This window comes from Bipolaris zeicola (assembly GCF_000523435.1).
Source record: "Bipolaris zeicola 26-R-13 unplaced genomic scaffold scaffold_38, whole genome shotgun sequence".
In the NCBI taxonomy this organism is placed as follows: domain Eukaryota; kingdom Fungi; phylum Ascomycota; class Dothideomycetes; order Pleosporales; family Pleosporaceae; genus Bipolaris; species Bipolaris zeicola.
The window spans coordinates 134,801-156,250 of NW_006912087.1; the positions used below are offsets into that span (position 1 = coordinate 134,801).

General features: G+C 50.4%; 7 protein-coding genes across 7 annotated transcripts; 5 read left to right on the forward strand and 2 right to left on the reverse strand.

Moving 5' to 3' along the window:
* Positions 1-6,375: 6,375 nt before the first annotated feature.
* Positions 6,376-9,170, reverse strand: COCCADRAFT_24635 (uncharacterized protein; the record flags this gene model as incomplete). The annotated part of the gene is made up of 3 exons (XM_007712060.1): positions 6,376-6,488; positions 6,544-8,682; positions 8,732-9,170. 3 exons carry the CDS (start codon positions 9,168-9,170, stop codon positions 6,376-6,378), a joined length of 2,691 nt encoding a protein of 896 aa, XP_007710250.1.
* Positions 9,171-9,203: 33 nt separating this feature from the next.
* COCCADRAFT_35073 (uncharacterized protein) lies at positions 9,204-9,515 on the forward strand (the record flags this gene model as incomplete). Its single annotated transcript, XM_007712067.1, has 1 exon — positions 9,204-9,515. One exon carries the CDS (start codon positions 9,204-9,206, stop codon positions 9,513-9,515), a length of 312 nt encoding a protein of 103 aa, XP_007710257.1.
* Positions 9,516-12,375: 2,860 nt separating this feature from the next.
* COCCADRAFT_90843 (uncharacterized protein) lies at positions 12,376-15,078 on the forward strand (the record flags this gene model as incomplete). The annotated part of the gene is made up of 6 exons (XM_007712090.1): positions 12,376-12,401; positions 12,547-12,637; positions 12,873-13,722; positions 13,776-13,835; positions 13,890-14,325; positions 14,373-15,078. The coding sequence occupies 6 exons, from the start codon at positions 12,376-12,378 to the stop codon at positions 15,076-15,078; spliced, it is 2,169 nt and encodes a 722-aa protein (XP_007710280.1).
* Positions 15,079-15,268: 190 nt separating this feature from the next.
* COCCADRAFT_35075 (uncharacterized protein) lies at positions 15,269-15,756 on the reverse strand (the record flags this gene model as incomplete). Its single annotated transcript, XM_007712068.1, has 3 exons — positions 15,269-15,409; positions 15,485-15,671; positions 15,728-15,756. The coding sequence occupies 3 exons, from the start codon at positions 15,754-15,756 to the stop codon at positions 15,269-15,271; spliced, it is 357 nt and encodes a 118-aa protein (XP_007710258.1).
* Positions 15,757-15,902: 146 nt separating this feature from the next.
* Positions 15,903-16,061, forward strand: COCCADRAFT_90769 (uncharacterized protein; the record flags this gene model as incomplete). Its single annotated transcript, XM_007712091.1, has 1 exon — positions 15,903-16,061. A coding segment is annotated over one exon (159 nt), but the record flags the coding sequence as incomplete, so codon positions are not given.
* A 1,533-nt stretch (positions 16,062-17,594) lies between these two features.
* COCCADRAFT_90855 (uncharacterized protein) lies at positions 17,595-19,410 on the forward strand (the record flags this gene model as incomplete). Its single annotated transcript, XM_007712092.1, has 5 exons — positions 17,595-17,645; positions 17,700-18,102; positions 18,152-18,561; positions 18,614-18,983; positions 19,037-19,410. 5 exons carry the CDS (start codon positions 17,595-17,597, stop codon positions 19,408-19,410), a joined length of 1,608 nt encoding a protein of 535 aa, XP_007710282.1.
* Positions 19,411-20,096: 686 nt separating this feature from the next.
* On the forward strand, positions 20,097-21,226 carry COCCADRAFT_90871 (uncharacterized protein; the record flags this gene model as incomplete). The annotated part of the gene is made up of 3 exons (XM_007712093.1): positions 20,097-20,354; positions 20,530-20,892; positions 20,969-21,226. The coding sequence occupies 3 exons, from the start codon at positions 20,097-20,099 to the stop codon at positions 21,224-21,226; spliced, it is 879 nt and encodes a 292-aa protein (XP_007710283.1).
* Between the last annotated feature and the right edge of the window lie 224 nt (positions 21,227-21,450).

Consider the following 21,450-nt stretch of genomic DNA (forward strand, 5'->3'; position numbering starts at 1 on the left):
GCGCCCCATCCTTAGGAGATTGGGGGTATGCATACGTACACAGCGGCTGGCTGATTGATATCATTACCTCGGACCTGTGTCGATGACGTCGAAGAATTGTACAAACCGTGACGATTTGAACAACGAGTAATGCTGAAATGGCCTTGCAGACACCAATCCCCAATTTGCGTTATCACCTTCTAGTTCAGCACACACATGCAAGTGGTAGCACAAGACGCATGCTAAGCGCAGATCAAGCTCGCGACAGAGATCAGCCCAAAGATGCCCGCCTGGCGTTAGTGCCCAGCGCCAATACCGAGAAGAACATTGTCCCGACTTGTGATATATCAGCACCAGCTAGAACAGCCCTAGAACGGAGTCGACCGGTACTCTAGGATTGGATACAAGCGCGGTGCTTGGTAGGATGGGGCAGGGTTCGCAAAAACAGAAAATTGTCTCTTCGACCCATCGGACCAGTCCCTAGTTTCCCCTCACGGGCGTGCACTTTCACGTGGCATGGCACCTGTCATACCCAGGGCATCCCTGAACGGGTTGGAAACTCGCCCAGCAGATAGTGGGCTTGGGGCCGGAGCAGGCGAGGGTTAAACCTTATTTCAGGCCTCTCGAACGTCCACTACAAGTTTCGGAGCTAAAGCAATACGCGCGATTCGTTAGTATGCGGGTGTTTGACTCGGCGCCCATACAGGCTAGGCAAGCGAATGGGCTGGCTTACCGTGGTACCTGTTGTTGCTTGGAGATGGGCTCGAGTCTGGGCCGCCCAGTGGTGGACTGTAAAGATGCCTTATTGACCCGCCTGTTGACTTGCGTTCTTCTTTTCCCCAGTTCTCGTTCGTTTTTTCCATCTTTATTATGGCTCCAGCAAAAGAAACATCGCTTGACCTGTGCAAGCGTGTCAATGTACAGGGCAACACCATTGCAATTCGTATGCTCGAATACCTGAGCACTGCAAAGGTCCCTCTACAAGGCTTCGAGCAACTGTCAAGAGAGTTCGTCGAACTGTGTCAGGTACGATTCTACCACTGATCTCCCTTTCAATGAAGCTCACAGTGATGATTAGGTATTATGGTCTATCGAGTCGGGTGTTGCAGAAACCCACAAGACACGCAATGGGCTCCCTGTCGAAATTACCCAGGAGTTGGACAGACGTCTCCGTCAGGTTGGCGAGGAGTTTGCCGTTCTCGCTCAAATGGTCAACAAATGTAAGTTTCAGTGACAAGCTACATGTTGCCTGCCTGGGTTTCTGGTCCAGATACCCGTGAATGTGATGGTGCTAACAAGCATGTTACAGTCGTTGACAAGGAAAACCACAAAGGCGGGTTTGGCATGAAATTTCGAATGATGTTCGCCGATACCGACGTTGAGAAGATGCGCCACACACTATCGCGGAGTCGTGACTCCTTAAAAGTCAGCTCTGCCATGTTCCGATGGACAATCGGTGAAGCCAAAGCAGACGCCTCGATGGGAATCGGCTACGCGGGACTGATAGCTGCATTGGAGCGTCTCAACCCAAGCAAATCAGCATCCCTCCCTCCTGTACATCCTGCCCCAACCTCGAATCTTCCACCGACACCGCCAAAAGCTAGCAGCCATCATGGAGACCGAGACCCACCAATGATGCCTGCTGCCGGCCGCATGGATAGGCCGTCCCTGAACGAACTTCGTCACGATGAAGGCTTCTCATATCACAGTAACCGTTCGATTTCCCGGCACGACGAGAATGAGCTGGCTTCAGGTATCGTCGAGCTCCACAAGAACTGGCGAGCACCACCAAGTGCCCGCTCTAGCGAGTCAACTAGAGACACGATGTACCACCAGAGTGGCCGCTATCATGATGATCCGGTTTATGAGGAAGTGGTTTCGTCATACTCGGGTCTTTCGCCCATAGAGGAGAAGCTACGTTCTCTCAGCGTCGGTGAGCGCTACGAAGATCACCACTCCGCAACCAAGGTCGATTCTCTCGTGGCTTCCCAAAACTGGGGTCCACGCCAGAGTGGAGGCTCAAAGAACGTTGGCGGCAAGGCGGCGTTGTTCAATGCTGTCGAGCAGAGGAGACACCGGATACTTGAACAATTGCTTGAAGGCGGCGCCAAAGCAGAACCACATGTTGAATCTGCCATGCTTCGGGTCGCTGTTCACAACCAAGACGTAGAGACCCTTGTACTACTTCTGCGATACGGTGCGGATGCCAATGGTTTCGACCGTGAAGGTGTTACACCCTTATTCGCTGCTACCCGTGGCCAGTGCATCGAATGCGCCAAAGTACTGCTGAAGCATGGTGCTGACCCAAATCTGTCGGCGGGACCTGATTCCGAATCACCTTTATCAGCGGCTGCATCCCAGAATTATCTCGACTTCGTCCAGCTGTTCCTCGCTAACGGCGGCGATATCGGGTTTGTCATGGAAAATGGCTCTACTGCGCTCATCTCAGCAATGAACAAGACAACATCACCAAAGTGTGTTGAAGTGATGCTGAGTGCAAAAGGTGATCCTGACGCGAAGAACGGAGAGGGTACAACTCCCTTGTTCCAGGCTATCCAAGCGAACCGCATAGACTTAATGACGGTACTGCTTGACCACGGCGCAAACCCCAACCTCCCTGGTCCCAAGCACCCTCTGTGGCCATCGACCTACAAGCCAAAGGCCCTGCAGCTTCTGCTCCAGCGTGGTGCCGACCACAAGAAGACGCCTGGTGTCATGGAATTGGCTGCTAGTTTGAAGAAGCTTGAATCCATCAAGATCCTCATGGAAGCTGGCGTGTCGCCCAACGTACGGAAGGATAATGTCTACACACCACTTTGCTCGGCCATCCGCGACAACAGCCCAGAGATTGTTACATACCTGCTCGATCACGGCGCAGACCCAAACTTCAATGCGGCAGAATATCCCGCTTTCAAGTGTATCACCCACAAGCGTACACAGTTCCTCCCGCAGCTAGTAGCAGCTGGTGCAGATCTCAATAAGCCGAAGGGCATCATCGAGACTGCTGTAAAGTTTGACGATAAAGATGCGATGATCTACCTTCTTGATCATGGTGTCAACCCCAATGACCGAACACCAGAGGGCTGCACAGCGCTCACTACCGCCATCCGAGAAAACAGGGGTGAGCTCGTCGACATTCTGCTTCAACGGGGAGCGGATCCCGCGATTCGAGGCGAAGACTGGCCCCTCTGCATGGCCGTCAAACGCCCGGAAATCCTCAAGAAGCTTCTTGCCGCGACACCAAACCCTCGTGCCTTCCGCGGTGTAGTGGAAATGGCAGTAGTCGCCAACCAGCTCGAAAGCATTAAGCTCCTCCTTGACGCTGGCGTCAGTGTTGAGGACAAGAACTGCGGTGTCTTCTCCCCCCTTACCACTGCTATTCGCGAGGAGCGCAAGGTCATCGTCCGCTACCTCCTCGATGTTGCCAACGCCGATCCCAATGCTCCAGGCGAGCACCTACCCATTGTCAAAGCCCTCCGCCGCTACAGCGGTGATACGGAAATTATCCAAATGCTACTCACCCGCGGCGCCGATATCAACAAAATGCACCGAGGCTGGAACGCCATCCTGCAAGCTGTTGAGAATGGTGATGCCGAGATTCTGAAACTCCTTCTCGACATGGGCGGACCTCCCGATCTACAGGCCCTTGATGAGTCTGGCCGTGCTGTGATCGACATTGTTACAGAGCGCGGTTGGGAAGAGGGTCTCGGGCTGCTTTTCCCCAACGCGGGTGGGCGGGCCAAGCAGTAGGTAATTCCCCCTCCAGTGCGTCATCCTCTCCTCGATTGCCTTGCATGACAGATAGGCTAACAACAGCCGCAGCAACAACAGTTTCTCTATCAGCGATTGGAAGTGGATGAGCGCAGAGTTGGAACGAGAGATACACAGTCACAGGTATGATGATTATGATGATGTGGCAGATGATTGCAGTCAAGCCTCAAGTATGCTTCTACATGTATGATTCTTCTATCTTGCGCTTAATATCTTTGCTCTATGTTTGGCTGCTCATCTTTTTTGTCACGATTTTGTTCAAGCGGGATGGAATTACCGAGGAGATAATTTTCTTGTTGCATCATGGAGTTGGACACATATACCACAAGCTCACTGGAGCCAAACCATTTCCTTTGTTCATCTAAGTAATTCTACTTTTTACCTATTCATCGCACCATATCAGCCAACATTACTCGGTTTCATTCACAAACACGAGAACTAACTCGTACTCACGTCAAGAATCATCCCGGCAATCGGTCCTATAAAACTTGTAATGCAGGGTGTATCGCGCCATAGACCAAAAGTCGTATCTTGTTTGCAACCCGCCGTCACTCACCCGCCCTGCCGCATCTCACCGTAGCTGTACGGGATCCCGTGCCGTGCTCAGAGCGGGCCAAAAAAAGTAAATAGGCCCATGGGTCCGAACCAATCCCCCTGCGTTGCCCCAACCCAAACCACGATACAAGCAAACACCCCGAACATGCCCCCACCCCCCCTAGCTTGCACAAAAGCAGATATCCAGACATGGGGGAGTACAGTAGTGGTAACAACTAACCCCCCACTTTTTCCATATCTATCCAAACTCTAAACCCACTGTGTACTAAGAACCCCATTACATGCATGCACCACGCACGCAAGCATAACGTCAAAAAAAAAGGAAGTAAGCGCAAACTCACCCGCCTTACCACCCCTCTCCCCCCTGTCAGCAGCAACCCGCACCTCGTATTCCAAGGTCAAATATGCCTCGCATCGCACCCAACCAGTAAACGAACAAACCTCTAAAAAACGTCCCACCCTATGTAATCTCGCGTTAACACACACACACACACACACACACACACACACACACACACACGACTCAGATCAACGCAGCGCAGCGCATATCCGCCCTTTCAAAACCTGCTTCGTTTTGTGGCGCACTCCATATGCTTCATGCTATTGCAACCACGCATACCATCTCCACCTATACCCTCTTACCTCCAACCTGGCCTTATCTCCACATTTTTCTTGCCTGTCTCGTAGACTTGCTCGCCCGGCTCGTGAGCTACCCTTCTCAGCCGCAGCACCCTAGCCCTACCCCAAAACAAAACCCCTCAGACGTACATGCAGCCGTCCCTTTTAAACACACACAATCCAGCGTACACGCATGCATGCCCGCACCCGACAAAAAAAGTCCGCACGTGAGACTGACTAGCCCCGAACTTTAAATTTTTCGCGACCAAGGGCGAGAGGGGGAGGGGGGGTCGAAAAGTAAATCGTCAAAGATTGTCGTAACTACTAGTCAGACTTTGCATGGTTTGCGAAAAGGTCGCGACATGCGGACCGGCGATGTAGCATAAAAGTGAATGAATGAACGTGGAAAGTGGGGATGTAAGGTAGGGGTGCTTTGACGTTAATGCATGCACATGCAGAGCGGCTTGTTAATAACCTCCGATTTTTTGCCCACCCAAAAACGGGTTTGTTTGTTATTAGGCGTGCTGCTTTGGGTAGCAAGCATATTACGCGCGTAAGGGCAGGAAGGGAGTTGATTACTGGATTTGGTGGAGAGTGTAATTTGCTTGCTGATGCTAAGTGACTAAATTTTAATCTTTTGATTGGCGACAAGGGTAGGTGCGTTTGCTTCCTCGGTGTGGGTGAGTTGTTTTGGGTGGGTGGGTGCTGCGTGTGTATGTGCGGATACGGATGCCGATCGACTAGGAAGAGAGCTGGCGGTGACGGATAAGATAGGTTCGGGTGAGAGAAGGCAAAGGGAGGGGGAGGCTAAGCTTCAGAAAGATTGAGGGGTAGTGGCTGGCTGGATTTTTTGGCTAAGGAATTGGAGGCCTGAAGATGATAGGGAGGCGCGGAGGGGAAGATGGCGTGTGCAGAGAAGGGTGCGTGCAGAGAAGGTTCGGTGCGGACAGGGCTGCGGGAAGGGGGAATGATCTTGGAGCCGAAAGCTTGATGACGAGTGGCGCAGAGATGTAGGTTAGGCCTAAGAGCGCCTGATGTCTTTCTCGTATGATAATACGAATAAATCAGATGCTGGAATAGATAAACTTTCAATAATGTAAATTTATTGTAGTAGATATGCTACGTTACATGCTGGTCATTTGCTCTTGATGAGCCCAGAGTCCCTTTCCTCTAAAGAATTACACCGCCAAGAAACCAGAAAGGGTATAAACTATTATCTCGTAAGAATCGAAACGATCGAGAAGTAGTTGGAAGTCGTAAGTCGTAGACCAGCGGGGCATTTACCGTGCCACAAATTTTCGTGAATGAAGGGCGACAGAGACCATAGGTCTCCGGAAAAGCAGGCCGTTACAAACGTGACATGATGAAGAAAGTGCGTAGAACATTTCGATGCAGAAATGTAACAGATATCGAAACAAGGATGACGGCGCGGAAAAAACCGTAGAAATAGCATTACACGCTTGGAAGCCAGAAGGAAAGCAGGAATTGCCCGACGAGGCGCGACGTATACTTTGTCTGGTTCGCAGGCGAGATGCTTACTGCTTGTCTTCTTTGTAGGAAGTCAACTGTTGTGTGTTAACACCAGCTCAACGTCCTCTCAATCACACCGAAATTACTTACTGTTCTCCTTCACCAACTGCGCAGTCTGTCTGACAAAGTTTACACTTGATGCATCTCCAAATCCAACCTCCTTCTCCCAATCGAGATCGGCATCACGCATGGGATTACACTTGCGGTTGTACTTCCATCGGAAGATCTGTTGCACAAAATGCATCCTGTTGTCAATCTCACGACACGCTTCATCCGCCATATCCTGTGCGTCCCTCTGGTCGAGTCCCTCAGTCTGGGCTTTGGTCAACATCACAAGGTGGATGGTCTTCTGCTGGTCCTCAAGCGCCATGCACATGCCCAATACAGCAACGAATGCCGCAAGCCATTTGTCGCATCCTTTGGATGATTTGAGAATTTGTTGTAACTTGTTGAGGACGTTGGCCTGGATAGATCGTTGGAGGCGCGAGAAAAAGTACTTGAGCTGTCGGTTCGTCATGCGCGGCGATGTGAAGTTGTCCACGTAAGAGTTGGGGCCACCATATGAATGCATACGGGATAGTGTTGCGACCTTGGTTTCCTCAGCAATGGTGAGCGTGTGCGACATGATAAAGGTGACAATGATAAGGCGGAAGATTTCGCGGAGGAGCTTGGATTCGTCGTCCGACTTTGGCTTTACGCGCGTCATCAGCTTGAAGAGCTTTTGCTGGAAGTCATTGTCGTCTTCCATCCAGCAGAGCTCGCCAAAAGCGTCGAGGTGATGGTCGACGATGTCGGAAATATACTTGTCGTACTTCTTCTCTTCATTGTGATTGATGTGTACCATGCCTAGTGCTGGACTTCGCTTCTTGATCGGAATTCTTTTCTGTGTCCTTGGGTCGAGCCTGTATTGGATCTGTACTAATAGCTCGTCTCCACGGGGAATAAACTCATAAACCTTGACAGGAATCCTGGGCATGCTGTTCTGGCCGCATGTCATGAAAACCGTGAGTTCATCATTACCCCACTGCTGGATGTATTGGGTGACAAAGCGAGTGAGATTTGAATCTTCGTGCATTTGAGTGACAAGTGAGGGCAAGAAGTAGGGCGACAGGTCGATGAGCTTCATACGGTTGCATCCAAGACCGCAGTCAGCATTGGGCCGCTGAGATCGCTTGAAGCATCGGTCGCAGATGTCTCCAGGACCGCACTTGTCTCTCTGCAACACACAATGCCAGCATGCAACAATCTTACGCATGTCGTGCGCTGCTTTGGCGACCGTGGGCTCCAAGTGAGTGCCCAGAGCTCTGCCCCCAGACTTCGCTGCTAGCGCTTTCTGTGCTGCACTCCGAGACGATTCCGGCTCAGGAGACGCATCGAAACTCATTTCGGGCACGCCACTATGGATGACATGGTCTACTTTGAGAGTGTGCATTTGTGGTTGCTGCAAATTTCCAAATTGTTGCGTCTGAAACTGATCCAACATCATCCCAGAGTCCGAATGCTGGTAAGCTGAGTACATGCTGTCGGAACTTCCTGGACTAGGTGCAGATGGACTGATTTCTGGCTGGAAGGGAGAAGATGGGTGAAGGCCAGTTGACGATGTTGCCGATGGTGACGCTGAAAAGGCATTGTTGATAGTAATGTAATTCTCAGTGAAGAGACTAGAAGTGGCATTGTAGTTGACAAAGTTCTGTTGGTCTGGTAGTGGTGAAGATCCTCTCTGCTGCACGTCTACAGAACCGCGATGCTGTGTGTCGAAGGAGCCTCGATGTTGCGTGTCGAAGGAACCTCGATGCTGCATGTCCAGAGAGCCACGATGCTGTAGTGGCGTCTGTGGGACTGGGTCAAATGATGAAGCGAGGTTCTGTGTTTGTGAAAAGAACATGTTATCATGCATCGGAATAGTAGGCTCGCTGGGTGAGATGAGAGACGAAGGGTCGGTGTAATGCGCCGCCCAGGTGTCCACATCGACCAAATACTCGGAGTAGTTTACAGGGTCGCTCGCTGGGTCGAACACAACATGACCCGACCTGGGTGTCATTGAGGATCTTGAAGGTCCCTGCCCGTTCCAAGGGTCAAAGCGGGGTGGCTGGGTGGTGTAGTTCTGGTCGTACATGTTGTTCTGGGAGTGCATCATTGGCATTTGTTGCGCTTGGTGGGCTTGCATGTTATACTGCTGCTGGAATACTTGCGGGTCGGCCATTGTAGCATTGAAGGCTGCTTGGACGGCTATGGGCGCGTCAGCAGAAACAGATAAACTAACCCAAGGGCAACGTACCTTGGTCGCTAAAGGTACCGTGAGCAGTAAAGAGCATGCTGGAATCCATTGTGGGTAGCCCAGTAGGCGAAGTCTGCGATGCTACGGTATTGCCGTTCTGGTGGTAGTAGTTGCGCATGGAGTCGGAGTCGAGCATCTCCACCTCGAACGAGTCACCGTCCGGTGTCCTCACAGACGTAGGGGACGTTGAAGAGCTACCATTGTCCCATAACATGTGCTCAGGATCCTGGAGCAGTTCGGGCTGCTGTGATGGGCCCCGGCTCAAAGGCGGCGGGGTCGCAAGTGGTCCAGGCGAGTGCCCAGTATGATTGACCAGAGAGTCGGTCGGTGTCTTGGAGCGCTGTCGCGCATCGTACTGGCCGCCGAAGACAAAGGCATGGGGATCGACGAAAAGAGCTTGGTCTGGATAGGTGTGGTACTGCTGCGAGTATGTCGACATGGCGCGCAAGTGGCCACTTGGGGCCAAACCAGAATGAGGGTCTTCCTAGGGCTTGCGCACCAGACCGCAGAGGGGAATCTTTGTTGTGAAAAGGGCCAAAAGGTCGACCCACGGGCCCACGATGATACTGAAGACGCGGAGCGGAGGTGGACGGCTTGTGCGCGCGCAGAAGAGCGATGCGCAACAAGGAACACAAACGAGGGCGATCCGACCAGAGTGAGAACCGCTCACTACGACTCGAGAGATAAGACACAAGAAGAATCTGTCTCGGGACGGCTGACGGGCAGAAGTTCAGACGGCGACGGCATTCAAGCACATCTTACGCTGCCCCGCGAAGACCGGTGAAGAGCAACCCGGCAAATGCAGGCTATTGGCTTAGCTGCATGCTTGTGTGCAACATTTAGATCACACCAAGCCGCAACCAACCTTCGCGCCGCCCCGCGCTGCACTGTAAATCACCCATTGTTTGAGCTCATGATATCAGTGTACAAGTGGCTGGGCGCGTTTCTTTTCTGCGGCCTTTGCGTTGCGCTTTTTGCACGTCCTCAAGGCGGGTTTTGGAGTCCCGGATCTGGGTTGCAGCCGCCAGCCTGTCTACCCCAGGCATAGATGCATGCAGTGCACCGCTGGCTGCGCCTTGTTCGCTAAACCGCTCCCAATCAGTGGCGGGTGCTGAAACGAATGGCAGGTCAGACAGAAGGTAATGGGTGGCAGAGCACCGCCGAGTTTTGCTCTAGCGCGGCTCTGCTGTGTTCACCGGTGCGACAAGCTGCCAGCTCATGCTGCAAAACACTGTCATCCGTCCGGAAACTAGACTTGATTGTTCCTCCAGCCAGTGTGTCGTACCAGCCTTCGCGGTCCGGATGGTTGCTTCGATAAGATATGAATCTTGTGTATAGTAGACAAACTTGTGGTACACCAGCACAAACTGAGGGCAACTGGAGTAGCTGAGCAAGCCCCGCGGCTATCGCGCGTGATGAGTTTCTCGATTGACTTTGCGTTCTGCTCGATAAATGGGCAGGGGCCTTTGGTGTAGAGGTGGCGACAGCAGGGAAAATGGGAACGAAGGATCCGTGGTGAGCAACCATGTCAACAAGCGTAGACTTGCTACTCTCGGCCGTGCTTGCTCAAGTGGGCGTGAGGGAATTCGGCAGGACACGACACTATGCCGCATTCGGCACGGCAGTATGCCGGGCACCGGTGCAGCCTCCCGTACCACATGCACTCAGCCAAGATAAATACAGTTTCTATCCAACATGGCCAAGATGACCAGACAACATCAAGTTCCTGACCAACCGTCATGCTTAACCCAGAGAAAGTGATAAGATTCAGCATCTCCACCCGGCATGGACAAAGTATTCGAAGAGAGACCGCAAAAGAAAATAACTGTGAGAGTGCAGAATTCGTCACAGACAACGATAAGTATTTTTAGAAGCAAGAGACTTCTGTAATCTTCATAGATGCGAAAGAAACGGATACGTATGTAGCCATCAGTGGAGCGTGCAATACTTCTAATGTAACCTCTTTTGATGGCTGCAGAGCTTTAACTGCACGACTACACCAAACAGGAGCTGTATACAGAAGCCGACCCCAAAACAGAGTTAGAAGTTTTTTTCTTTTGAATTCCAACTGGCTCTTGAAGAAGCTACATCAAGTCAAAGACTCATAGATCTAATAAACCTTGAATAGGTGTACTTGTGTTTTGATCACTGATGACTTTGTGATATGTTTCAGACAGAAACTCGCTACTATCTACAAGAACGTATGTAAACATAGGCTAGCCCTGATGAGGTCCAGAAAAGTGTCGGTTTCCCACCACGGCAGTTCTCCGGTTACGAATAGATCTGTATCCGATGCTAACTGTACACGATAGTCTAGTACCCTGATTAAGAATCGTAGTTATAACCATGAGCTCTAGTCTACAAGTCATCTAGATCAGGGGTCTGGTGCGGGTTCAAACGCTTATGTAGAACCCAAAATCGCTCCCGTGATGCAATTTCACAGCCTCGGTTTGAATGACCTATAATCGATTGTTGGCTCCATTAATTGTGGAAAGTGAATTTGAATATCGTACATGGCACCCTTGCATTACAAAAAGGGCCGACAACCAGCCAAGCTTCCACGATATAGAGAACTCGATATAACAATTGCTGCCTGACTTTCTTCCACAGTAATCGACCTCTAGTCGCCACAGCCATAGTTCTTCATAGCAACATGACGCTTGGATTTGGTGAATGAAAGTAAGGCTATGGTAGATAGTAGGCAAGACTTACGCAGAGAGTGTGATGACACATGCAGGTGGGTTCAAAGAGACATTTCACCGGGAGGTACGCTCGCCGATCTATCACACATGTGTAATCAACATTGTACTCGCAAGAAGGATATGAAGTTCGGCATTTCAAAGGGACGCGATGCTGTACCATTTTAGGCTTACCAGAGATCTCACCGAGCAATCGCGTGCGCTCAGGTATCCATTACGTGCATTTTGATTTAGTAAGATAAGTCAGAAAAATCTCGAAAGCTGAAAAAAAACGCCTTGGAGGCTGACGTGAATCATGTACATTCCCTCGTCTGCCTTGCTTGTACTGTCATATTATTGGTTGTTTTGATGAGAGGACTGTTTTCCGATTTCGCCTCATCGGACGCCCGACAGAGGACCCTTTGACCGCTAGAACGTCTGCAGGGTTTGACCCAGAAGGTTTGATCTGGCCTCTGACCGTCAAAGATAGATGTTGGCTATATATAATGACCAGCACACTTGGCCTTTAGCTACACATGCCGATACAATCACACATCGCCGGCGTTTAGAGCTAAGGCATGTGATCAAAATCGCCGGACGTCTTGATAGTCTCGTTGTCTATCACATTTGCTCATGTGTAGATATGAAACCCGGATGAAGAGAAGCTATGAGGCTGGTTTGCCTTCGGCTTCAAGCCTTCCTTGGCATGCTCTCTTATCTAACTCGATTCAATCGACTCCTACAATTGCGAATTTACTCCGTGACATCGAAAGAACTCCATTAGGTAATTATCGAGCCGAATCAAGCTTAGCGCTGTCGATCTTAGCGCACACATCGGGGGCTCGGAGCTAGATTCATGGGCATTCGGAATAATGGCTCTGGGCAACACCACATCTAAGACAACAAGTGTGAAAAACACCCCACCACCATTCTTTTGCCATCCAGAACTTAGCTATAGTACTCGATATGCTGCGGAGAAATGGAAAGCCGAGGTATGTGGCCATTCCAGCCGTCAACCTACGGTGACGGCTGTGGTGCACGCTAGCAGTGCACACTGTCCGTGACCAGGCGCAGAGCTTGGAAATGGCTCGGGATGCTAGCTCCCGTCCAGGGACACCGGATGCTAATTAATCACAGGTCATGTGAACCGTGTCGCATATCAAAGATTAGGTGCGACCATGCAACGCCTACCTGCCAGAAGTGCCATGCTCGCGGGATTACGGAGCAAGTAAGTAGATCCCGCACTAGATTTCACAAGTATTCATGATCACGCCTCCTAATGTAGGAAGGAGAACTTTGAAAAAAAAACATTAAAATACGTTCACTCAGTGTGATTGGCACATCGATGCCTCCAACGCACGCGAATATTTCGAAGGTATTCGGGAGGCCGGAATGTGGTCCCTGAACGCTTGCATTACCTAGTTATAAAACCATGCACGTATGATCACACTAACACTTATAAGTGCTTCTATCACCCTAATCCGATGACCAAGCCGGCCGGAACACCGCGGAAGAAACCAGAGTCACGTCGGAGAAAACTAGATGCGCAATCTATAAACGGCCAAGGAAGGCTGGCGTCACTAACACTCAGCCCCCCTACTCTTAGAAATGATGCAGATCCAGGGGCGGTGAGTAATACATGGCCAACACCACCAGAACCTACCACCAGAACACCCCAAAATGTGTCTCATCCAGCAAGGAACTTTTTCTTGGGATCAACGAGCTATGCCTCCGTCTTCACGGGTGAGCATCCATTACCCACGCCCATGGATGAAGAATCCTCGGAGCAACCTATTCCGGCTTCTCCAGTGCCTAGTAGAAGTATGGGACATCGTCACTGTCAATTCGCCTTGGGAAATCTGATAGTTTCGTCCCTGTCACCGTTCAGTTTCTTCGAAAAGTCTTTAACACTATACTTCGAAACACAAAAAGCTTGTCCCATTATTGGTCCGTTGATTCTCTCAGCACTTCCTCAACTCCGCAAAGATATGGAACTGTTAAAGTCTGCTGATAATGATGTCTATTCATTATATGCCGAGATGACCAGAAACACCGCACGGCCCATGAAGGTGCCTGGAGGCATGCGACCAGCCGAGTTTCATACGTTGTTCACTGGAAAAAATTTGAGATGGGAGACTTTAGGCCTTGTTCTGGTTCTTGCTGGCTCCAAGGCTCAATTTACGGCGCCGAATGATCCCATGTTTACACTAGAGGGAGGTGAGGTGATGAACAAGGACGAGTTCATTGAAGATGTCATGCATGCTACTAACGTATGTATCAACATTTGCCAGACGCATGGCGCAGTAAACGAGAGTAAGAGAAAACCAAATCAGGTCACTGCACTTGTGCTTTGCTAACAGTTGCAGTAATGGTATGTCTTGTCTACATCAATATGCTAGTAGTCAGTAATTATTATGGAGACAATCGTAAGTACATTACTCTGAAAATGTACCGTATCTTAGGCATTGACTTTTGAGAAGACCATGGAACATGGCGACGCATGGGAGATAGTGTCAGTGCCCTGTATGCTGCAGGGATACATTGCGAAGCCTCCAGTTCAGAAGGTGAAAACCATGAGCCCTTCTTCATGCGGGAGTTTAGGCGAAGGCTATATGCTGCAATTTACCGCTCAGACAAGACTCTAGCAGTGTTCTATGGGCGGCCTCCATTGATGGGTTGGAGATACAGTGATCGCAAGATGCTACTAGACATCAGTGACCAGGCCATAATCTCGGAAGATGCAACTAGACTGAATGAAGAGCTTTCGAAGCTCGACAGTGCGGGTTGGAATACTGGAGGGTTCCTTAATCCTGCTACATTCGTTCGCCTAAGTTGTCAACTTAGTGTCTTCAAAGAAAGGCTACTAGAACAGAGTCTTGCTGGAGAGAAAGACAGTGAAGTGGTACGGAACATAGAGTAAGTCGGCTCCCGATTCCACTTGTACGAGACCTGACAACCCGAAGAGCGATTTCGGCAGAATGCGCAGAATGGTGGCACGCACTACCAGCGTACCTCCGATATGAGACATATACAGACGATGCTGCCTGGAATGTTCGAGGACCCGGAGTAGCTGTACGCCTTATCGCTTGTTACCTGGATTATCTACATTTGGAATTCCAAACGCAACGCCTACTCCACAAGATAACGCAACAAGCCCTTCCTGCACTGTTGGAAGTATCACTCAAACTCCTTGCAACATCGATTGTATCAACCATGCCCAACAATCGTGTCTACGAGACGCGTCGCCACTTCCCCACCGTCGTCCTCTTCTACTGCTTCCCAGCCGCCGGTGTAATAGCTCTGGAGCTACGCCGCTGTACAATCGAGGGTGTCCCGCTCCCAAGTACAATCTCGCGTGCAGACGTCATACGGAATCTCTCCATACTAACATCGTGCCTCGAGTGGATCATTCTACCCGGCGACGGAAACCACAGACTCTGCAGCGAACTCAACAAGATGCTTGCGGTGGTGCTAGATGAAGTCCTCAACTATGAACCGCCTGCAAACCGCAGCCAGGAGGATGGTGAGGATGCAGAGAATATGATGGCGAGTGCTGGACAAGGAATTCTTGATATGCCGATGATTGAGGGGCTGGAGCCGATCCCTACTGAGGCCGAGGATTTTTTGAACTGGTTGGATAATGCTACGTGGAATGGGACAGTAAGCTGACCTGATATTTGGTCGCGGTTGCCGCTTTTGGGATGAGTGGTAACCATATATGACTTTTGAGCTGGTTTTCTCACTACATGGATGAGATATGGGTGGCAGAATTATACCTGAACAACCCTTGTAATTACTCGATTTAGAAACATAGCCCCCTGTGCGAATCAAACTCTTTCGTTCTTTACAAAGGCATTTACTAAGCTTTCAAAGCATCGTGTCCCCAGTTTTTCAGGCTCTTGTAGCTCTTAGTCTCAGTATCTTGCTTGGCCTTTTCCTCCTGGGCTAAATGTCTCTTACAATACGCCACCACCTTTCTCATATGATCAATATCTTCTTGCTAAAGACACAAAAAAACATTAAGTCAGCCCTGGCATGTAATGCGTGGTACTCTGTGGTTGAATTCAGGACTTACGTCGTACTTGCCAGGATTTTTCTGCGGATTCTTGGAAAGGATGGAGACGATGCGTCGGCCCGATTCGTGGCCAATTGTTTCGCCGTTGGATGAAGAGTCGTTGGTCCAACCGGCGCTCTCAGATTCTTGGCTGCCGAGCCACTCTTTGAGTTCGTCGGCAGTCATGTTTATGAGTTCGTTGAACTCCCTGGGGTAAGGATGAGCATGCCTCAAGCAGTAGGAATAGGCACGCGAATCACGAACTCAATCACGGTGTCGTTATCTTTGACCATTTTGTGCAGCTGGGTTGAGATGAAGACAATTCTTTTCCAATAAGTATGCTTCAAGTCGTCTCGGTGTAATGCTACGGAGGTTACTGCTGTGGTTTCTACACCTTGTCTAGGACGACTAGTGACGTCATAACATTGCCGTTTCTGGTCCCGGTTGGACTATTGCACGTGATGCGGCTGCGTGCAGTTCAGCCGCGCGGACCGTTGACAACCACGTTAGCAACGTTGCGGACATACTATCGTTCTTATATGTAGATATATGCATGTATACTTCGAACAATGAGGCTGCTAGATGCCCCAACAACTGAGTAACGTCCCGAGTCATGCTCGCCGGCTTGCAAAGCACAGTGCGTTATCTATGCGCATTTCAATCCTTCAGCCGCACTAAACCTCGATGGGCGACGACGGTGAGCCACAGCTTGACAGCATTCGTTACCTGATATCGTAGCAGGTGTATGTGAAACATATTGTGTCCATCTGTCCAAAGTGTTGAGAATCCTTTCTGCTCAATTTGTCTTGTTCGACATACCCAAGAAGTGGCGAGGCGTCTCCAGGTCCCCGCACCACCACCACACCACCACATCTCCGCAACCCCCTTCTTCTCCTCACCACCACATCTCCACTGCCCCTCAGAGTTTTATTCACGCATTCCCCACGGCTGCGGAACTGCCGAGGATGTCTTTCCTCCTTTTCTCGTGCGATGCGGGCCGCTAACAAGCCATTGGAAAATTCTTGGTGGCTTCCTTGAGCCTCAAGTGGACCACCTCCGCCGATCTGAGACCGAAACCTGGCTCATGTTGCATTTTTAATGGGTCACATTCTTGCTTGGCCCGAGTCTGTCTGCACGCGGTCGGAGATTGAAGGGCAAAATAAGCGAAATCCATAAACATTGGCCCGGCTCGAGCGGCACTTGTTGAAGAGGCGGAGAGAAAGTCGGGGGGACGATGGAGTGATGTTGAGGGCAGCACAGACCTGTATCGACTTCAAGGCGCCCTCATCCCCACCTCCATCGCAAAGTGAAGTGTCTTCACCGACGTCCGACCGGCCCCTGGGCGTACACGTCGCCTTGATTTACCACCCTCATGTACGTCACGCGACAATGGCCCTGTCTCTGCGAACCGGTTGTGCGGCATAACGGGCGTCAAGAACGCGACGCGGTGCCACCCGTTGTGAATGCGGGGTGAGCATCATCAGAGGCGCTTGTGAGGCTCTCATTCTTTCAAGCAGTAGGACACCATATGGGCCGTCCGCGGTCAGATGCTCATAGGGGAACCCGATCCATCTCCTGCGATATTGTGGTAGCGCAACCACGGTCATTGGCCCTCTGCGGAATAGTCGGCGGAGTAGCCTTGGCTATCGAATCGCGGCCAACTTCCCCACATGTCGGTCGCTAGTTCCCCAGCAGCCATGTTGCGTGGACAAGCCCACTACTGCAGTTTCAAGAGCTCAGGACGGAATTCGTATGGCTGTTGCGCAATTCGAGCCAAGAACGTAGGGTCCATCTTGCCCAGGGCGCCTGTGACGGCGTGGCGGCGATGACGTACAACCCCGGAAGAGCATGTCTGGGCGCAAAGCTGGGCGCAACACTGGGCATTACCGCATAGCCAAAGTCGGCAAGGGATTGGCGACGATACTTAAGTCCTGGTGGGTTCGCGATGCGTAGAACAAGCAATTTTTCAGATTCCTTCAGCATCTTTCGCTGAGCTCAATCTACTACAGTCATCATGGGTTTGGGCACAGTGTAAGTTTGAAAATTATACTGCACGACATGTATGCGCATTGTTCTAACTCATGATAGTTCTGTCAAGATTCGCGGTGCCGCAGTCGGCACTGAGGCCATCATGCTCGGTGTGATTACATCGATTGGTGGTTTCCTGTTCGGTTACGATACTGTATGCTTGAGATACTTCCTGCCTTTTGTCGAAACATTTCCTGATCGTGTATAGGGTCAAATCTCCGGTATTCTGCTGTTCCGCGACTTCATTGACCGCTTCGGACAAGATCAGGGCAATGGTCAGGTTGCTTTTGATCCAACTATCTCGTCTCTGCTCGTCTCGCTCATGTCTATTGGTACCCTTTTCGGCGCACTTGCTGGTGCATACACTGCCGACTTTTTTGGACGTCGCAAGAACCTTACTGTTGGTGTGATCATCTTCATTGTCGGAAACACTATCCAAGTCACGGCCATGGAAAGTTGGGTCCACATGACTATCGGTCGTATTGTTGCTGGTCTTGGTGTCGGTATTCTGTCTATTGGTGTCCCCATGTACCAATCCGAAGTCTGCCCCCGTGAAATCCGTGGCCCAGTCGTCGCATCATACCAACTCATGATTACTGTTGGCATTCTGAGTAAGTTTGCTTTTTCTCCATGCATGTGGATGATACTTATGCTCGATAGTCTCCAACATTATCAACTACGGTGTCCGTGACAACCCAGGTCAGGATAACTCTGCCTCCTGGAGAATCGTCATTGGTCTTGGTATCGCCTTCTCCGTTCCTCTTGGTTTCGGTGTTCTATTCACCCCTGAGTCGCCTAGGTGGCTGGCTGGCAAGGGTCGATGGGAAGATGCGCGTATCGCCATGGCTCGTCTCCGTGGTCTCAAGCACGACCCCAACAACCAGTTGGTCAATGAAGACTTCAAAGAAATGGAGGACTCCATCAACGAGCAAAAGAGCGCCGGTCAGGGTTCTTGGAAGGAATGCTTCGCCCGCTCATCTTCTGGTATTCCCCGTGTTGTATACAGGACGTTCCTTGGCTGTGCCCTTCAGTTTGCGCAACAGTGGACTGGTGTCAACTACTTTTTCTACGTAGGTCTTAGTGGATATCTCCTGGAACGATTTGTGACTAACCAATTTACAGTATGGAGCAACCATCTTCCAGTCCGCCGGTGTTCAAGATCCCATTCAGGTTCAGCTCATTCTTGGCGCTGTCAATGTAGCAATGACTTTCCCTGGTCTCTACCTCATCGAGCGACTTGGTCGCCGAATTCCACTGGTTCTTGGAGGTCTCTGGCAAGCAACTTGGCTCCTCATCTTCGCCGTCATCGGTGTCGTCTTACCCCCAACTGAGAACGAGGTTTCTGGAATTGTTATGATTGTCGCTGCATGCATGTTCATTGCAAGTTTCGCTGCCACATGGGGACCCTTCATTTGGGTCGTAATTGGTGAGACGTTCCCTCTGCGAACACGTGCCAAGCAAGCTTCGTTGGCTACGGCATTCAACTGGCTTGGTAAGTCACTCCTTGTTCCTGCATATTTTGTGTTTACTAACAAAACCCTCCAGGTAACTTCTTGATCGGTTTCCTCACCCCTTATGCCGATGATGGTATCGGATACGCTTTTGGTTTCGTCTTCTTCGGCTGCAACTTTGTCGCAGCCGCCATTGTCTACTTCTTCCTTTTCGAGACCAAGGGTCTGTCTCTCGAGAACGTCGACATTATGTACTCGGATAACAACCTCTCCGCTAGGACCAGTAAGAAGTGGGTACCTGCAGGATACATTACGCGTAACGAACGCGACGACGCTTACTGGCAACGCCGCCACAGCGCTGTCGCTGCCAATGGCGGTGCGCCTGGCAGCGTTGCTGAGAAGTACAACGACAAGGACGACAGCTCACCCGAAAGGGGAATGTCGTTGCACCAAGAGCGCGTTAACTAGGCGCATAGTCTCTTTGATGTATATTACATAGCACTGATAAAACGGTGTTCTTTTTTTCCCTGATTTTCCTTGGGCATAATCATGCCAAGGTACTCGTATCGCATGACTGCTTTTTAGCGCTGCATATTGGCCTAGAGGAGTGTCACATCACATATCTATACCCCCAAATCAATTCACGTCAAATCCATTTGAATCTTACATGTATACGAAATGTGACTTTTCCTTTACTAAATAAAAAATCCAAATAGTTGAGCAGGTGTATAGATACAGAGAAACGAGAGCCAAAAAAACATTACGTTATCAAACCCAACGCAGTCTGCCAACACAGCCACGCAGCCCACCCATGCCGAATTTAGCGTGGCGCAGGGCACACCCGACATACGCGTCAGCCTTTATGACAACCAACGCTCGCTGTCCACCCGTTTGTTTATTTGCATCTCCACCCCACAACTTTCTGGTTTGGTCTGCTTTAACTCCGTGGCCGAACAATAAATATAACAAACCAAACCACTACATATCGCATTTCTTTCCGCTCAGTCGTTTCTCTGGAATATACTATCTGGCTGTTTTGTATACAGACGCCTTCCGGTTGGGGATCCATTCACTTGAAGCTGCCCAGCGTTAAAGACGGTGTGTGACCACCGCATCAACAAAGAAAAGAGACGGGAAAGTCAGAAAAAAAAGATATGGCACCGACACTCGCTTTCGAACCTCAGAGTGCGGGACTGGCGTGGAGAGCAGCTGTTTTATCGTCGTCGTCTTTCGCTTCATCGTTTGAGGCTTCGAGTTCGGAGGGGGTGTACGCGCGGCATGCGTTCGCGAAGAGGGATTTATCGGTAAACCATACTCAGGGTGTTACGCTGGGGGTAATAGGAGCGTATGTGGTTGTTATTGCGTTGTTGTGGAATTTACCGTATGTGAGGTGGGTTTTGTGGCCGTTTAAGGTATGTTGGTCACCATCCTCTTCGTCTTCGATGAACATGGAGTTTGATGCACCTCCCTTTCTCGTACAGTTCCTTCAGATAAAGAAAAGAAAAGAGAAAGATACGGAAACTGGCAGGGCTTTCACGGAGAGGAAAGGGATAATGTATTAGAATGTGGACTGATGTGGTATGATAGATGCTCGTTATCGCCTTCCACGAATTCTCTCACGCAATCACCGCCGTATGCACCGGCGGCCGCGTCGAATCTATCTCGCTCGATCCCCACGAAGGCGGCGTGACCCACATGCGCGGCGGCAAGCAAATCGTTACGCTGCCCGCTGGCTACCTAGGCTCCTCGCTCATCGGCGCCCTGCTCACCTTTTGCGGCTTCAACATTGTCGCGTCCAAGGTAGCGAGTATCGTGCTAGGCGTGTGCTTTTTGCTCACGCTGTGGTGGGCGCGCAAGGATTGGCTGACCATTTTGACGATTTTGGGGAGTGTGGGGTTGTTAGTTGGATTTTGGTTTATTGAGCATGGGGAGGCATTGAGATTTTTGGTTGTATGTTTTGTCCCCGCTGCTTTTCCCTTTTTCTCTCCGTGTTGTGTGATTGCTGACTTTTGTGTGTTTGAAACAGCTATTCATTGGCGTCATGTCGTCGCTATATAGCGTCTGGGATATCTGTGATGATCTTATTCTGCGCAAGGTGAATTCTTCAGACGCGAGTGTCTTTGCGAAGCGCTACGGCGGCTCCTCGCAGTGCTGGGGCGTCATTTGGTCGATTGTCTCGCTGCTGTTTATGGTTGGTGGTATTTTGGCTGGTTTGGCGGCATTTAAGCAGAGTTTTGAACAACAGCAGAAGGATAGTCAGGGGTTCATTCCTACGATGCGGTAAATGAAGTGGCTATACATGGGGCATGCTACGATGATGTTTGAAATGGGTTCATGATATTGGTTGGTGAGATAGCTTAGTATGTATACTATGATCTCCTTCACTGGGGTTAGTAGAACATCCCGTCGCGCAGAATCATGGACATCGTTCAGGCACTATCAACTCAGCCCCACTATATATTGAAGAATGAGTTAGCTTGGAACTATACTCTGGAAGTTTCTTAGCCT